This window comes from Coptis chinensis, chromosome 6 (genome assembly GCF_015680905.1).
Source record: "Coptis chinensis isolate HL-2020 chromosome 6, ASM1568090v1, whole genome shotgun sequence".
In the NCBI taxonomy this organism is placed as follows: Eukaryota; Viridiplantae; Streptophyta; class Magnoliopsida; order Ranunculales; family Ranunculaceae; genus Coptis; species Coptis chinensis.
This window is the reverse complement of record NC_141461.1, coordinates 1,468,870-1,487,183: the sequence shown is the minus strand read 5'-3', so window position 1 is coordinate 1,487,183 and position 18,314 is coordinate 1,468,870. Positions and strand designations below refer to the sequence as shown.

The following is an 18,314-nucleotide window of genomic DNA, read 5'->3' as shown; positions in this document are numbered from 1 at the left end:
ACTAATCATTGGTCATACCAAAGAAACCTTTTCGGACCTGCGGCAAAATCAGTTAACCAAACCCAATGGTTCGAATCTTGGCGTACAACATATCCCACAAAACTTATAGATACAGTTGACGAAAACAACAAAACTTTTCTATGGATAAGCAATTGGTAATCAACGTCCTCTCCATAAACAAGAGCTTTCAAATGCATCACTACGTATGCTAATACAGGCACACTTCACAAGCACGACTAAATAGCAAACAACTCTCTTTTCTTTTCTTTTTTTGGTTCATTTGAAAAAATATTCTAAGAAATCAATGCATTCGTAGTATTGTAAAACTAGAAACAACTACAATAAATGAAAAATAAGCTTATATTTTCATGATGAGTTATTACAACACAGATACATCAACCAATAAAGAATAACAATTGCCGTCATCTGCGTCTTTGCCTTGAAAACCCTGGGGACCCAACTGGCTGTGATCCTCTGAAGCTTGGAGAATCCATTGTTCCTCTAAAATTAGAGTAAGCAGATTTAACGGGTTCAGGAACCGAGTCTAATGGAATAGACTCCACAAAACATGCAGTATTGATCCGTGTCCTCTCGAGCTCAGCTTGGAGCAGTTCTGTGCTATACTGTTGTGCAAGTGCCTGAAGCAAACATGGAGCTAATTTAACAGGGGGTAAAGAATATTGTAGTGGAGGGGAAATATATCTCCACTCCCTCTTCAATAACTTGGGCATAAAACTCAAGGAGGTTGGATCCACGAAGACTTGGATCCTAAGTATGTTGCATGGACACTCCATATTTCAAAAGTAATCGGATGCGTATCCACGTGTCCATGTTGGACACACAAATACCTATTGTATTTGATAATATACCTTAATTTTTTATATTTCCGAAAAGATGATTATTACAGGCTAAACTCATCCTATGGACACAATTTAGGTTTAACCCCATAGGAACCAACTGTTCAGTGGTTTTGAAGCCCTTTACACATGTATCTTGTTAACCTAATATGATCATATTTACTCATTCTTAAAATATCAGAGAACAAGTGAAAGAGTGATTACAGGAGAAGTCTTACTATTAAGTCATCCGGTGACACACTCATCCCTTGGTGTCTATCATCAGCAACTGCTTCCTCACTCCCACGAGTTGGACGGCGATGATGCCCAGGATTTTCTGAAATTTCCGTCACATTCTCACAGGCTTTCTCTAACAACACTGCTTGCAAAGACTTGAGAGACTCACTTGCATCAGGTGTAAAATACGGATTTAGTATAGTCTCGAAATATTCAAGCTGCAAAAGAACATGTCAACAATTCATCCGTTTAGAAACCATGCCTGACATTTGCTTGCAGTAATTTTTATTCTTTTTTAGTCGGAGCTTAACACAGAAATATTCTATAATTAATGCAAGAAACCGAGGAAAGCCTGAGTGCATAGCATAACTTCACCTCAAGCATGAGCTGACAGAAACCATTTGGGTCCAATGACTTGAGATTTTTGGCTTCGTTCTCATGGAAAAGACTAAGAAACGTATCAATCAAGCCTTCCACAAGAATGCCCAAAGTTTTATCCAACAGGGGTTTGGCACCAGAAAAGACCTGAAAAAAAAATGCAAAGCAGACATGGCAAGAAGAAGAAGAATAACTTTAATTTATCAATTTTTGCACATGAAATACATACGTTACGCATATCAGTTTACCACTGTTGGAAGCAAAAGGAACAGGGCGGGCGGGAGGGGGGGAAGAGAGAGAGAGTACCTCTGCATGCACAGCAACAAGGGTGTGCAGTAACTCCACGGCAGCATCTCGTACACCCTACCAGATATATCAATTTTCATTAGAAAAGAAGTTACAATTGTATAGACGAGTTTGATTTAGAGAGAATTCAAACTAAAATGCCAACTTATGTGACTTTATCTGCTCATACTTTGACAGAAGGTGCTCCTCCCCATTGAATCCCAGCATCCAGTAGATAGTTTACAGCGGCCACTCTGATGACGTTTGCCTGATGGAAAGCACAAGACTCTCATGTCAAATTGTTACAAACAACTTAGCAAAGCACAGCTATAAAGTATGCAATGAATGAAAGAAATAGATTTCTCAAGCTCCACCAGATGGCTGAAGCTTGTGCCTCCTTCAAGCTTTTGACACATTAAATAAGCATTTGGTGAATGGTATTGCTTAACACTTCACAGACAATTCAATTTGCTACAAGCAAATTTATCTACAGTCTTTGCATTGTTCCTATACACAGCTGACAAAGAAGAGGAAGAATACTCTCGACAACCAACATTTTTTGAATACAGTCAATAGTCAATACATCAATGACGCAAGTTATACTATACCTTAGCAAAAGTATACTGTGCAAGTACTTTTTCTTCAAGTGCCAAGAAAGACATGACTAGATCACGTATATCAGTATCATCTTCGTCCTTTACCCTGCAACAAAAACAAAAAGAAATGTGCAAAACTTCTATTACTTATTAGTTGATTTCAAAATCAAGCAACTCAGATAGTGAAATAGGCATCTAAGATGATAAATGATATGATAGAAATGCTTAAAGCTTGGTGTGAATGGCTCAGTACTCGTATCCCTTTGTATCACTAACTTATTTCTAAAGTAAACTAGTATATAATTTGGTGCTTGAAGCAAGAAATTTGAGTAAATGGATTCCACCACAGTAGCATGCAGGTTCGGTTTCAGATTAAGTTTTACAAATTGAGGAACTTGGCTTTCACCCAAACTAAAGTAGGAATGAGGGAGCAATGAGAGAAAAACTACTAGTATTCACCTTGACTGCATCCAAATATGTTTGTACTTGTTGTATAGCTCATAAGATAGTTCGTCTTTGCAGTAACCAATGTTACTCAAAACAATTAATAACTTTTGGTGTGGATCACTGATAACACTCCCAGGGTGAAGACCACATGTATTTCCTTCAGGCTCTTCAGAATGTCCATTTTGCAAGGATGAAATGTCCTTTGTTCGATTTATTCTGACTAAGTTCACCACCAATTTAAGCTCTAGATAACCTGATTGATGAGCACATAACAAACACACATACTCAATACTTGAAGAAAAAAATAATTCAGGCTAAACTGCGTAATCAGGGACTGTGACTATACCATTCTATACCTGCAAAATCCAGGAAACAGTTCAAAAATGCAAGCCTGATAGATTCTTGAATTTCTTGAAGTTGTATGAACATGTCCTCCGACTTTGCAGCCTCGCTTCTTAGAGTCTGAACCATCCTGGAATAAACAATAGTTAGAGACGAATGCATTACGACATAACAAGACTCACGCAACATTGTAATTATATTTTTGTTTTTCTACTTATTATGTATTTTAATATCTCAATAGTTTATCAATCAAAAGTACAATAACTTTTTCTTTTTTAGAAAAACAGCAATATCTGAATATCATAAGAAAATTGTTGAAAGGCGGAGATGCCATGCGGAACGATACATCAATGGGAACAACTGATCCAAGATGGACTCTAAAAGAGCGAGAGTGAACATACTTATGCAGTTATGCAACAGTGAGCTTGAAAACTTACAAGTTGATCTGGTCCGTTGCAGAAATCATCATAGTACGGAACTCCAGAGGCAATATAGAAATTGTGTATGGAGATCTGTTCCTTTCAAGAATGGATACTGGGATCCATGATTCATCGTTTGATATTTCTTCTGTTGTAGCCCGCATCCAAGAACATAGCCTTAATATGTACATCTTTGTGATTTCAAAGTGGAGTGTGCGTAAATTCCTAACTGGCTCAGACAAAAAAAAATGCTTTCAAACTTAAGTCAATGAAAAGAGAGATCAAGTTAAAAGCTAAAAGCTAAGGTAAATACCAGCACTGGGAGGAGCGGACTCCTTCCCCTCAATGGCATGGCATGCTCTAGATATTTCTTCTATGGCATCATTCATGTATGGACGGAGAATATTAGTCTCTTCAAGATCATGAAACGTACTATGAATCTGCAAGAGCTAACTTGAATTAATTTCTATCTGTCTAACTAAATGACTCGAACAAAAGTAACTAAGCTATGCAGGAAATTCAAGGTATACCATCAAAACCGCACCAGACTCGAGTCAAGTAATTGACTCTTGGGAAGCAATCATATTTGTTAATAGAAGATAAACAGAACATATACAAGATAATAATGGTTGTTGAACACAAAATATGTGTATAACAGTATGTTTGGACTTTGGAGTAGGATGTTGAATGCATTTAGAGGCAATAAGCACATTTATTCGAGGGTCAGTCTATATTTTGAATTAATTTAGACCAGTCAAACCTTTAGATGAAGCAATAGACTGTACTGCAGATTCGGTACAGTAATAGCCAGTCCTATAACAACCGGCTAGGTGGTACCTCGGCGTCTCTCCTAGGCCTCTAATCAATTAGGAAACTGGCTGGGCTGACTGGGAGGATCAGGGGTAAAGAAGCCCAACCAAAAGTCCCAAAAGGGATAAAGAAAACCAAATTAGGGCTATAGGGAAATGTTTACTTGAAGATCTCTTAAAAAAAATAGAAATGAAAATAAAAATAAGAAAATCAACCGTCTAGTGTTTTTCAGTCACTACTAAAAGTACTTTGTTTTCTTTTGCAAGTGAAGAGGAAAAGTAACACGTCGGGACGTAGAACAAAGTACAGTGCTTGAGGAAAAGTACACTGCTAATCGGAATATCATAGGTCAAGATTATTCAAACTTGTCCCACCTACGGGCTACCCCTTCATGTCTAGTATGAATGGAGAGAGTATACTCGCCTTAGCTTCGTATGCAGATATAGTAGTCCGTATCATTCCAGCAACTTCATCCAGAGAATGATTTGAATATTTCACGTCACCAACTTTCTCGTCTGTCTTATTTACAGCTGCTTTAACATTTGCTTCAGCAGCAACTTGGGATGACTACCACAAAAGATATTAGAGATTGATAATGAAGGTCATAGGTTTTTAAGTGAAAAAGAAGCAAATACTAGTACTGTAGGGCAAGAAAGAAGGCTTAGAAGAAAGAAGCGGATATAAGTTTTCCATGGATACCATAATAATGAATAATCCACTGGTCATGCTTGAAAGGATATAACTCTACACAAGTGCATAATATGTAAACTTTTCCTCAAGGAAGTGCATAATATGTAAAATTTTCCTCAAGGAAATACAAGTTAAAAAAGAGCACCGAAGAACATGAAGTGGATAGAGAATCATAACAAGTACTAAGCTTGAATTCAAGTAACGATACCCACATGTAAAATTCCAATTAGTATCCAACTCAATGAGCACGAAATGCTAGAGCAAAAGATTCTCATATTCCTTTGTACAGTTGAGTTTCTTGTACGTAACACACATACACAAATCTTGTTCCTTTGTATAATTGAATACGAAGTATGTGACCAGGATAGCAAATTTGAGGTAGAAATTAACACGCATGTATAGAGAAGATTAGAAGTCTAGAAGAGTGATGGTGAGCATGTGTTGAATTGTGCGAAGGAAGCATTCTCAAGCATTTAAAGGAACCCATAATTGTTAAGCTTCTTTAAATGCTATTGACCACCTTGGATTACATATGTTGTGCATATATATATATATATATATATATATATATATATATATATATATATATATATATATATATATATATTTGAAGGAATATATATAAACATCCTAAGATAATTTTGAAGGACACTTTGGCATGGCAATGTGACAATCTAGACATAGTAGAGAGAAATACCTTACCTTGGCAAACTTCCCACTGAACACAGAAAGGGCAACCTTCCAGAAGGCTGGTATATGATGGATAAGTACAGATGTTAACCTTCCGGATATACCTTCCTCTGAGAGCATCCACTTCTTCACCATTCAAATCTACAGGCTGTCTGTCCACTGGGAAGTGACTATCCCCAGAAAAGGAATAGTCGACATCTGACTGATTACAATGTAAGAGACCAAGTATTAATAACTTTTAAATCATAATGAGATGGACAATTCAAGGCTTTCACACTAACTGCCAAGTTAGTTAAATTATGTTGGTTACACATACAGAACCGTTTGAATCTTGTTGGATTTGCCTCCACCTTGCATCCAAAAGCTTTCCAAGGATTTTATTATGCAAAGCTTCCATCCGCTTCATGATCCATTGTGCATCTTTCGAAAGTAAACCTCGAATCCTGTGATTCTGCTCCAAAAAAGGTAAATTGGATGAAAGTGAAGGGATCTATAAAATTACAGAAAAGCCTTGAAAGACCAGATATTTGATAAAATAACATTTTTAAGACATGGGTTCTTAAATGCATAAGCAGCTATGAAAGATTGCTGACCTGTATACTAAGATAGTGCCAAACTGGGTCAGACCCAGGTTCCAACTCCAACAACAGCCGCACAGTGTTTTCAAGCTAAGAAAGAATACTGCATAGGTTAGCAGCATAAAAAAACACAGAATAAGTAGTACGGGCAAGAATGAATATGCCTTGGAGTTGGAAGCAACTACTACTAGAAAATGGACGCAACGTTGATGAGTCGGACATAAGAATCACTTGACCCAAATTCACATTTTAGAAGCAACTACTACTAGAAAATGGACACAAATTTGATGAGTCGGACATAAGAATCACTTTACTCAAATTCACATTCTGAAAACTCCAAAACTCTACAAGGATAATCCTATTTGATTTTCAGAAGGAATTAGTAAATGTTGCATAAATACAAAGTCCAGGACCCCAGGCTAATAAGAGTGCCATGAGATTCAAAGTGGGAGTTGTAAACAACTATGAGGTTTCATTATTGTCTCATTACAGGTCTCTGTCATCAACAGATAGTGAACTGATGCGGAAATAGGATAAACATTAAACAGGACAGTTAAAATTCTACATGCATCAACATCAAGTCGCAAAACATGACATTAAAATTGCAAATAAGGGGAACAGAGAATGAGATTTACATCTGCTAGGTCTATTTCTGGATCTTCCATTGACTTATAAAGCATGCCTTTGAACTCATGCATCACTTTCTCCACCTCCTCAAGAACACGTTTCAGTATTCCCACCTGAAAGTATAAGATAATTCTCCATGATCCAAATAAGTTGTGTAAAAAAGCTGTGACAGTTAATCAAAGAGCGCCTTAAGTTTTAAGAATGCATGTGCTTCAAACATCTTGATAAATCAGTGACTGATCAATCGGTAAATATCACAGATAACCTTTTTTTTTTTTTTATAGTTGGAACTTTACTCCCAAACCCCTTAAATTACCTATATTTCAGGAAAGTGGAAATCCAACCCAACACTTGACCAGTATGCCACTGGACATCTCAATTATAATTTCAAAGAGGGATGCAACATGAGGGCAGATAAACTAAAAGCTAGAACAGCATCCTCAAAGACACACATTTTTACTGCAGGGTTTGTATAGTACATAAGCTAGACTGAAAGATTAGGTGGGGAAAAAGACTCTCTTAGTGTGGTGAACATGGGCTCAAGTGTCTACTTAACAATTAATAATGAAAGCCATACTAATGTAAAAGGTAAAATGGAAGGCACTGTTACATACGTGAGAAGGCAGAACTATTGACTTTGCTTTCATGTATTCCCTGACAGCTAAGTCATATTCACCCTTGCTAATGTTCCCACGAATTGCACTTGGCAAATTAAATAGTGTTCTGAACCTCTGGAGCATTCCTTGAACCGACCTGATCTTCTCAGCTTGAGCCTGCATTTATATCACCTAAAAACATCAACATAATCTAATTAAGTTTATCGTAAAGTTTTATATTCAAAATTGCATGTAGTCCAACCTGCCTCTCAAATAGAGGTTCAAATGCACGGTTTGCAAGTGAACTCACACTCTGTATACTATTATACAAGTGAGCAGTTCCTGCACCTTCAGGATCCTCCTCTATCCGCTTCAACTTTGACTCAATGTCTGTTTTCAACCAAATGATAAAGTAAGTTATAAACCAGAAGCAACTAATACAATAAAATATAATTCCACCAACAACCGTAGGTTCAAATACAAGTATTTAAATTTGTCCCACCACCATGACCCACATTTGCATGATCATGTACATCCCTGACCGCCTCCCCCTATCAGTAGATAAATAACTTAAAACCAATGAACTTCGTTGAAATTTTTATAAAAGATTTGAGTACTCAGAGTAGAAGTGTAGTCTGACAAAGTTAAACCGGGCATTGGCCAGTCCCTTTGCCATCCCCCAGTGTATAATGACTATAAGCATATTAATTGCTTAGTGTAATCTTGATTTAACTTGACCAAGTCAAACTTTAAAAGGCACACTCTTGTAACTTTAAACACTGATAAGCATACTAAGCTATAACAAGCACTTTACAAAAGAAAGCAGTACGAGGCTGAATGAAAGAAAATAATTATGCAGGTCAAAGTTGTACCATACCATCGATAGTAGTTTTGCAAGAAACAAAACAATCAAAATTTTCTTTAACTAATCTCTTCTTTTGTTGAGTCCTTCCTTTGAGATCAGTTTTTAAAGCAAGCGCACCAGCTTCTAAATCTGCTGCACATGTATTTTGGTGTATCCTTGACAAGAATAGCTTTGGATCGAATTTCTCAGAGACAAATACTAATTTCTCTGCAAAAAGATAAAAAATAAATAACTCAATAGCTATCCACCTACTAGATAAAAAAAAACAGCCTGTTCACAACCAACAAGTTTCAAACAATGTTCAAGGAGGAAATGAAAAGATTTAGAGATGATAAAAACTCGAAGAGTCATGAGTTACATAATCACTTGTGGGCCAAGCCTGAACACAGCCGCCCGCCTCTAAAGGATTTCTTCTCCAACATGATTTGTCAGGGAAGCATGATTCCAAATATGGAACTTATATGCCTCCTATCATCCAGAGCAGACTCTGGGCCAATTGACAAGATGATCTGCTTGTCAAAGAAAATCCACCAAATGATGTCTTACGTGATGGCATGGAGCCTGTTCAAGATGTTAAGGCTCAATTTATGAAATGAATGGATTTCACTAGTAATATATAAGAAACAGGTGCGACATAACATAAAGGCACTGTCGATAGTTAGTCCTTGACCAATTTTTGGTACATGTTATCCAAATTTAAAAACTCAGAGTGTGGATGCGTGAAGGAGAGAGGTGTCAAACCACAAGGCTTTACAATGCAGATTGAGCTGCAACTTTTAGACTTGAGCGTCCACTCTTCGAAATTTTTTAAACTTGATATTGTGGAAGATTCCAAAAGATGGAAGCTTCTAAAGAGTTAATTCTATTTCACTTCATAAAAGACATATATAAACCAACACTTCATGCTAAACGTAATCTTAGCTGAGTTCCTAAAACCCTTTCCTGTTATGTAACACATTATATCAGCATTTTGAATATTTCCAGACTATTGTACATGCGCCAACATGGTTTTTTACTTAGTGTTGACTTTCAAGTAGGATCATTGTCAAAGTGTCACCAAAAGAGTACATAGATGTGGGCAGTACTTATAAAGGAAAATACTTCCCGCTCTTCTTTTTAATAACAAGTTTTAATTAGATCGATCTAAAGAAAGATTAAAAAGAAAATAAGAGAGAGGGAGAGTCAGAAAGTATGCCACAGAATCCAAATATCTAAATCGATAGAGACATAGAGACATTAAGCTTCTATGATTACAATGTTTACCTTGGCAAAAAAATCTTCTTTTACAGGTGAAGCAATGATAATAATAATAATAATAATAATAAGAGAAAGAAAAAGACTTACGCAACCATTAGTAAACACAACAACAGAAATCACAATACAGTATCAATGATTCAAATGTTACAAGCTGAATTACCGCGAATGCTGTTATCTAGAGACTCCTTATCAAGCTTGGCAAGAGAACTTTCCGAAGATTCAGTTATCAACCTCAATGATTTGTTGTCTATAATCCTGTTTAACATACAACATTAAGTTAAGACTTTTGAAAGTACGACAGAGTAACAGAATACCAAGATTAAAAAAAAAAAACTTTACCCTAGTCCAAGTGGATCAACGCATTCCATCCCTCGAGGAAAGGAGATCAAATTGGTAAGTCCCTTTCGAGCAACTGGTACTCCCTTCGGTTCTAATTGTTGAACTAATGGCACTGCTCTTGTTTCTCTCATTTCACGTACTCTTCTACCAAGCTGAAAAACAGCACAGTAAATTTAACAAGATGAATTTAAGTTACATTTTATTATTAAAAAAAAAAAAAAAAAATTACCTCAGCTGAAAAACAGCACAGTAAAGTTTTTATTGTTTAATTTTTCATTATTTCTTTTTTTAAACACCTCCCTCTCCACCCATACCATTACTTCCTCTCACTATTACCACTTCAACAAATTTGATATCCAAAATCTAAATTAACTAATCTATTAAACACATTCATTTAAAAAAAAAAAAAAAAAAAAAAAAAAAAAAAATTACCTCAGCTTCATCAACATGTTTCCAGCAATCAGGTTCAGAACCATCCCAACTCCGAACATCTTCTCTTTTCTTGCCAGTAGGTTGACGACGATCTTTATTAGAAGAAGAATCATCATCACCAGATGATATACTAAGTAACTCCACTTCAGAATCATCGTCATCTATCTGTTGCATCTTTGTGGAAGGTTTACGAGGTTGAACGAGTGGTTTGGTTTTGGTTTTGGAGGAAGAAGAAGAAGAAGGAGGGGGTTTATGGTAATTTAGATCTCTTTGTGATTGTTCTTTTAATGCTATTTGTAATAACTCATCTTCGTCTATGTCGTCACTATCGCTTGACATTTCTTCTTCTTGCGTTCTTCAGATCTGTTTATAGGATAGAGAAATAAATAGTCATGGACGAGGTGTATTTTCCCGGGAAATACCGTCAAGTCTCCGGACGATATTTTACAATTACGATATTTCATTGGAAATACCGGGAAAACGTGTTTTTTCCTTTAATTTTTCCCTGACCTAAACGGCTCAGATAGTAGTATATTCAGTGCATGCCGTAAACATTCCAAGGCCCAAAATATCGATATGGATGAATATATAAATTATCTAAACTGATATATATTAGATATATTGGAAATATCGGATATATCCATTTTTTTCACTCACTAAAAATTTTGTTTTGTATATCAATATATCGAAATATAGGTCTATTATATCGAAAATATTAACAATATATCGGCCCAAAGTCAACAATATTGATCAAAGTCAACAATTTATATTCTGGAGAGCATCGATATATCGGAAATCTGATATATATATATCGAGAAAAATGGTTATCACCTATGTAGGGTGTATAAAATATATAGGAAATAGCCATTATTATTATGCTCTTTTTGCGGAGAACTCCTCAAACTTACTTTAATAACCCCTGGCATTCAACACTCCACTTCAAATCGTAACAGTCCAACCAAACTTTGACATGGTTGATATTATCACCTGGCCCACCGAAACATACCTTTGCACTAAGATGATTCGGATCTAACTCATCTGTGATTTGACTCAGTCAGGACTTTAGAAGCAACAAACAGGAACCTTGTGCGGTAGGATTACCCACTCGAGTCTCGAGGGCAAGGAACAAAATCATAATTATATCGTTTTTTGGGTATCATAGATATTGATATATTTGATATATATCACGAATATTGAATATATATATTTTTTGATATATATCAAAATTTCTGATATAATAATATATATCGAATCGATATATTGATATAAAATTTGTGACCCGATATTGTTGGCTGGTGACTAAATAATGTTGATTTTACGGTCAACATATTGTTGATATTTTTGATATAATTAAGTGAAATGAGCGAACATTTAGGAAGGGGGTTATGCGGACAAAACCAACTTTTTTGGTTTAAATCTTTCCTAAATCATCTAAAATCTTCATTTTCGCCTTACGTTTCTCTTTTCTACCTTTTAAATTATATCTCCACAATCTATTCACCATCCCCCATTCCATCTTCCCCATTAAATTTCAAACCTCCCTTGCTTAACAATATATGCTGGTATAATATTTTATATATCGATATAAAAACAAAATTTTGACCAGGTCACAAAAATTTGGATATATCAATTATTTCGAATATATCCAAAAATATATCGATTTTTTAGTACACCAATATGTTCACCGACTGTACCTGAGCACGTCGTTTCAAGAGTTGCTTTGGAGCAGTTTGAGTGGTGCACTCATGACTCATGACAACTAGCACAAATTTCTATACATTTAGTCTACATGATTAAATTGTTTCACGAAAGTAGGACAGGCATAACTAAAATCAACACGCATACATCCACCATACCTAACAAACCCTCCAATATTCTAGAGAGATCAAACATACACTTGAGGACGATCTACTCCAGTTAAGAGCACAGTAAGAAATTTCTACCGACTCAACCCGGCCCTTTATAAGCGGCAACTGGTTTCCATTTATAGCAAAAAAAAAAAAAAAAAAAATTCTCTGCACTCGAATTGAAAGTGTTGAAAAATAAATAAATTTCAAAACCTAACCCTAGAAAAGGGAGATAAAAAATGGCGTCATCAAAAGTGATGGCGTCTTCAACATCATCGACTAACAATTCGGATCTACCTAGAAAACAACGAGTACATATTCATCAATTGATCTAACAAATGATACTAAAACTACGGATCAATGAGTATGGATGAATTAATTAGAAACATTTACGGTGAAAATCCACCACCTCCGTCAACTCCACCACCACCTGACATAGTTATTGACGGAGTACTTGAATCACAATTGCAACAAACTGGTACAAAGACTGCTGAAGAAGTGTGGAAAGAGATTTCAGGTGGTAGTAATAATAATAATAATGAGGATGGAATTGAAGAAGAAGAAGAAGAGGAAGAAAAGAAGATAGGAAGGTTAGAGGAGATCAGGAGAAATGACTTTAGAAGAGTTTTTGACTAAAAGCTGGAGCGGTTAGAGGGAGGATATGAAGATACCGCAAATGGTTGGACCGGTACATGGATTTGTTGTGGATCCGGTTTTTGGATTCTACTAGATATGCTGCTGCACGACAAAGGAGGAGGAGGTGGTGGTGGTGGTGGTGAAGGTGGTGGGTCTGGTTCGGGATCGATTCTTTGGTTAGGAAATGGTGGGGATAGAGCTGGTGGTGGAAGAGGGAAGAGAAGAGCGGTTTTGGAACCTATTGATAAAGTTGCGCAACAGAGACAGAGAAGGATGATTAAGAATCGAGAGTCTGCTGCTAGGTCTAGGGAGAGGAAACAGGTCTAGTTTGGATGATTTGTTTATTGATTTTTATTGGACTAGTTTGTTTAGAGTTGATTTAATTTTTTTTTTTGTTATTATTATGCGTTTAGGCGTACACGGTGGAGTTGGAATCCTTAGTGACACAATTGGAGGAGGAAAATGCACGACTTCAAAAAGAACAGGTGAAACTAGTTTTGGATTTTTTTATTATGGTAGTTGTAGTTTAAACCAATTACTGTGTTTTATAAGTTATGAAGTGGGATTTAGTGTGTGAATTTTAGTAAACAAGTAATGTAACCCTGTGGAAGTAGTGTTAACAAGAGAAATTGGGTCATTTACTGTCCAGTTTGATCCCTTCTAAGTGAATTGAACATTAGATTTTCAGGAAATTTTCACTTTATTTTTGCATTATCCTTTCTGGTTATGAGTGGAAGTTAAAAAAGTTTACTGTGATTGACTTTCATCTACGCGTGGTAACTAAGTCTTGTCTTTCACTAGAGTTGAGCAATTTCTTATATGCATCAATTGTGTCTGATTCCACTCAGGAACATTTTTGGGAATTCAAAATTAGAATGTATTTTGGAAAAAATTCCTCGTCTATTGTGAGGATGGGAAAACTTCATAGTAATATTTGAACGAGTTTTTATACTGTTTCATAAGATAGGCAGATAAGTGGATGAGAGAAATGTTTTTTTTCTCACCAGCAAAACGGGGATCATTTAGCAATTTAATTGGTGGACATCTTATTTCCCCATATGACTATGTCATCTTTCTTCTTTGGGTCTCTCAAGTTTCAAAACTTCAGTTTTGTTGTTTCTACTTTCTAGTAGGTCTAATATTTTTGTAATAGTACTCATTGCATCTGTTTTCACTTCTTTGCTTTCTATTGTTCCCAACGATTAGCTATAATTAGAACACTAGGTACACACACTTAATCAAACACAGTACAAAGTGCATATGTTTATGATTTTCTTATTTGTTGAGAACAGTCGTTTTATGTATTATAAAATGAGTTCTAATACTACAGACAACTCCCCTCTGACCCCTACCCTACACACTCACACGAAAAAGGGATTTTGAATGTGTTGGCTATTGTGTATGTGACATCTACTATACATGGAAGAGCAGTCCCACCCCCACACCCAACTGTCCAAGTTATTTTGGGGGTTGAATCAATGCAAGCACATGCGAAATCACTGTGGGCTGGATGCTAGGACACGCAGTAGTGATGATATTTCTTTAGAAATTATTCATTTTTGTCCTTCAATGGTCTTCTGCTGTAACTGATTCCTGGAGTCGTTTCTAAATGCATTGTTGCTGTTTGTTTTGTCACCAATGGATTACATTATGTGATATTTTTATTTGGATATTCAGTAATGCATATTGCTGTTGACATTTCCATCAACTTGTGCTTTGATATGTTTTGTCAAATTGTTTGTGTATGTATCCAGTTCTGGATCTTGAGCTTTTGAGAAGATAGTCAACTAATAAAAGTGTTAAATTGCAGGCAGAGCGAAGCAGGGAGAGGTACAACCAGGTAAGTGTTGTGTATTCCAATTGTATGTTTTATTTTACACTGTTTATGACTGATTTAATTACACGACAGGATTCAAAGGCTGAAGAATATTTTTTGGAAATTTGTTTTGAATTACATTTCTATTAAGCTGAAGTGGTAGACTAGATTTCAGTTTAGTGAAGAGCGTTTAATAGGCCATTCTGAAGAGTTCTCTTGAATGCTTTGATTTGTGATACTACTTTTTTTTTTTTGGTAGGTAAGCAGGGGTTTTAGAGGGTCCCTTACCCCTTTCATAAATAAAATAATAAGAGCTTTTACATTCTTGCATATTCCTTGCCTGTAGCATCTTCATATACAATTTTCTTAACATCTTCAGAAAATGAACTAGGTACTATCTCTATGAAGCTGAGAGTAGGAATATTGCCAACTTATTAGCTTCCCTATATACATGGACAATAGAAAATGCTTCCAGTTTCCCTATATAGTGGTGTATATCATCCATTATGTTCTTTGCCTGCCATGGGTATTGATTTTGGGCCTTCAGAAATGAGACCACATTACTTGAGTCCGTCTGGGCTTTAATTCTCATTACATTGTGGCCTTCAGCCAACTTGAGTCCGTGCATTAATCCTTGTAGCTCGATTATTCGCGATGCTTTTTAAACTCTGTACTTCCCTTTGCTGCCGCCAAAACTTCTCACTGTGATTCCTTATCACTGCTGACCATCCTCCACGCGTACCTTGCAATGTCCCATCGGTATTCAAGATACTTACATCTTCTCCATCTCTCTCCCATTTGCACCACCTGACCTGCCTCCTCTCGACTTCAATATCTAATCTCCACATCTGTTCCAGTCGCGTTCTACTCGGCCCCTCACTCATCTTATACTGACATGCTCCGAGAGCTTTGTCTTCCATATCATTCAATACCACTTGTCTTATGTGCTCTGCTGCTGCCTGCTTATTCTGAAACACCCTTGATTCCTTTCTTGCCAGATCTCATACACAAAGCCATTGAACATCAGCTTCAAGCATCTTTATCGCATCCGTCCCTTTTGATTTCTCGATGATCCATTCAATACCACTTGTATTTGTGATACTACTCAGTACTGGTGATTAGTTTGTTTATGATTTAATAGACTTATATATTTTATATCTTGCCGGTTTAACACTGACCATAGCGTTTGATGGTCTCTGTCTTCTTAATATTGGTTATACAAAGTTAGTTGATACTTTTCTTTCTATGTTCTGGAGTTTCTTGTTCTGGTTTCTCGTGTGCTTATATACATCACTTGTATACATGGCTGCATCTACAGCATCTCCACTTAGCTTGACCAATCCTCCTCCACCTAATAAGATTCCTGATGCATATCAGAGAAATGTGGGGTTTACGGTTTAGCCGGTGATTTGTGATTGGCTGCTAGACCGACAAATTTTGACTAGAACGGTTTTGCAGGAGTTTTGAAAACTTCAAGCACTTTTTGTTATTTTCTCTGAGGGATAGCCCCCATTGATTCTCAGAGGATTAGTATTATGTTCTAATTAGAGTGTGATTTTGTTCTACATATCTCAAGGATGTTGCATCCAGTCAATAGCATGTTGGGTGGATTCTTAAAATTGACAATGTGACCCTTGCATTGTGAAGCCCAAATTGAGTTGGGTCTTGGGTGGCATTGAGTTGAATCTCACCAAAACTTGGGTTTACTCCAAGGTTATTAGTAGTGAATAATGGGATCATGCTGTCTCATAATAGAAGAAGTATGAATTGGGTGTTGGAATATGGAAAAAAAATTCGTACAAGAATTATTAGTTAATATAGGGTTATATACTCTCCCTGCCTTTTTTTTTTTTTTTTTTTTTTTTTTTTTTTTTTACCAGACTACCAGTAATGCTAGCGAAAACAAGGAGTTATTGGAGTTGCTTCGGGTTTTAAACATTTATGTAAGCAGGCTGTTTTGAGGATTACAAGGGGTAGCCTTGGAAAAATTCTGGAGCTTAATGATTCTTTATTGGGAAGGGGCTCATTATATAAGAATATACCATGGTTCGAATTGCGTAAGAAGTTGTTGAAGTTTAAAAAACTCCTTTGTTAGTGACAGCAGAGTTCTCATTGATGGTTAACAATTATGACTTTCTTGACCAATTTTAGTTTACGTGGAGGATATAATTCACGTGATGGTCATAGATAGATTCGAGGTTTGAAATGCCATTTCCCTTTGTATTTCTTTGTTGTATTGGTTGTTATTTTACTGTAAGATATCTCATCCAGCTTGCATAGCGCCTCTTTACATCTGTCTTGATGGTTATTTTGTGATTCGTCAAAGTTTCTTTTTTCTGTAGAATAGGGTGTTTTGCTTTCGTGTCCTGCTTATATTCAGTTGTAGCAAATTGGGGATGCATCTGTCTTTACTTGTGATGCCATTATTTTGTTATATATATGATCATTTTAACCTAGGTTGTGAAATAGCAACATCACGGTGTTTCTCTGTACCTACTTAACAGGGAATATGATTGTGTATTTGTATGTTGATCTATGGTGTAAGTTTTATTCAATTGGATTGAAATGAATTTCTTGTTGTAGTACTATTTTTTCTGTATGTTGATCATTTCTCGAAAGGGGGTTTCTTTAGATTCACATCAGTTTGCCATTATGATCTTGTCACACTAGAAATGATGTAGATGCTTAGTTCCGTTTTCAAGTATGTTGTCATTGTGTGTTATGTCAATCATTTTCTGGAATTCTTGTGCCCCTCTTCTTTGGTGTTACTTTGTTGCTATACTTTTTGTGTTTTGCCTATGAAGTTGTGTTATAGCGGTTTGACCTGGCTCCTTCCTAATTGCATTTGCTAAACCAATTGTTTGAAAGGTTATATAATGTATGAAGATGAGCTAATATTATGCTTGAATTTTCTGTGATAACTATCGACTTCTTTAAAGATTGCAGCTCATGGAAAGTTTGATTCCAGTTGAAGAAAAGCAAAAATCACTACCTCGACAAGTTCTTAGGAGAGCTTGCTCAGCACATTGGTAGAGCTTCTGTTTTATCCCCAATAGTTTGAGATGGAAGGAGTGTTATTCTTCAAAGCTCACGATTCAGCACAAACAGATGGCAAAATCTTGTAGTTGGAAATTTGATTTAGTGGAGACACTATTTAGAGAGAGCTTCAGTACAAAAACTAGCAAGAAAGAAACTGATAATTTTCTTTATACAAGCTGTTGGGAGCCCACTTCAAATAGTACTCAGACAAGTTTATGAGGCTTTATTGATGCTAGTTGGTGAAGAATGAAGAAGAAATAGAAATAGAAAAGAAAAAACAAAGAACATTATCACTTACATAAAGCTGTTACCCCATCTGCTGCAATTAGGGGGAGAAGCTTGAACTAATGTGATTTATATACTAGAGTAGCCCTGATAGAATAGTAATGCTATATTGTAGTACTTTGTGTATATCAACTCAATATATAGCTGATGGTCTTGTTTCTGCAATTTATTTTATTTCGGCTCTATGAGAAATAGGGAAAGTTTTGTTACTGAATTATGCTCGTGAATGACTAATGCTGCTATCACGACTTTCAACTTGGAAACGCA

General features: G+C 36.1%; 2 protein-coding genes across 2 annotated transcripts; one reads left to right on the top strand and one right to left on the bottom strand.

Moving 5' to 3' along the window:
* Positions 1-237: 237 nt before the first annotated feature.
* Positions 238-10,795, bottom strand: LOC147490572 (exocyst complex component SEC5A-like). The gene is given in 22 exon segments (XM_086566869.1): positions 238-638; positions 1,076-1,291; positions 1,449-1,598; positions 1,758-1,814; positions 1,927-2,004; positions 2,345-2,438; positions 2,792-3,032; positions 3,136-3,251; positions 3,559-3,769; positions 3,854-3,980; positions 4,774-4,917; positions 5,743-5,823; positions 5,825-5,932; positions 6,047-6,181; positions 6,324-6,398; positions 6,944-7,048; positions 7,550-7,708; positions 7,794-7,921; positions 8,409-8,603; positions 9,814-9,908; positions 9,993-10,144; positions 10,425-10,795. Coding segments are annotated over 22 exon segments (3,222 nt in total). The 5' UTR covers positions 10,764-10,795; the 3' UTR covers positions 238-422.
* A 2,193-nt stretch (positions 10,796-12,988) lies between these two features.
* On the top strand, positions 12,989-18,261 carry LOC147490571 (G-box-binding factor 4-like). Its single transcript, XM_086569084.1, has 4 exons — positions 12,989-13,228; positions 13,321-13,392; positions 14,718-14,747; positions 17,670-18,261. Exons 1-4 carry the CDS (start codon positions 13,004-13,006, stop codon positions 17,754-17,756), a joined length of 414 nt encoding a protein of 137 aa, XP_086425210.1. The 5' UTR covers positions 12,989-13,003; the 3' UTR covers positions 17,757-18,261.
* The last annotated feature ends 53 nt before the right edge of the window (positions 18,262-18,314 follow it).

Bases quoted from the DNA above. Each gene is read 5' to 3' on its own strand.
- LOC147490571 (XM_086569084.1), top strand. From the start codon at position 13,004: ATGCTGCTGCACGACAAAGGAGGAGGAGGTGGTGGTGGTGGTGGTGAA. The intron at 13,229-13,320 runs GTCTAGTTTGGA...TTATGCGTTTAG, and splicing joins GGTCTAGGGAGAGGAAACAG to GCGTACACGGTGGAGTTGGA. The intron at 13,393-14,717 runs GTGAAACTAGTT...GTTAAATTGCAG, and splicing joins CACGACTTCAAAAAGAACAG to GCAGAGCGAAGCAGGGAGAG.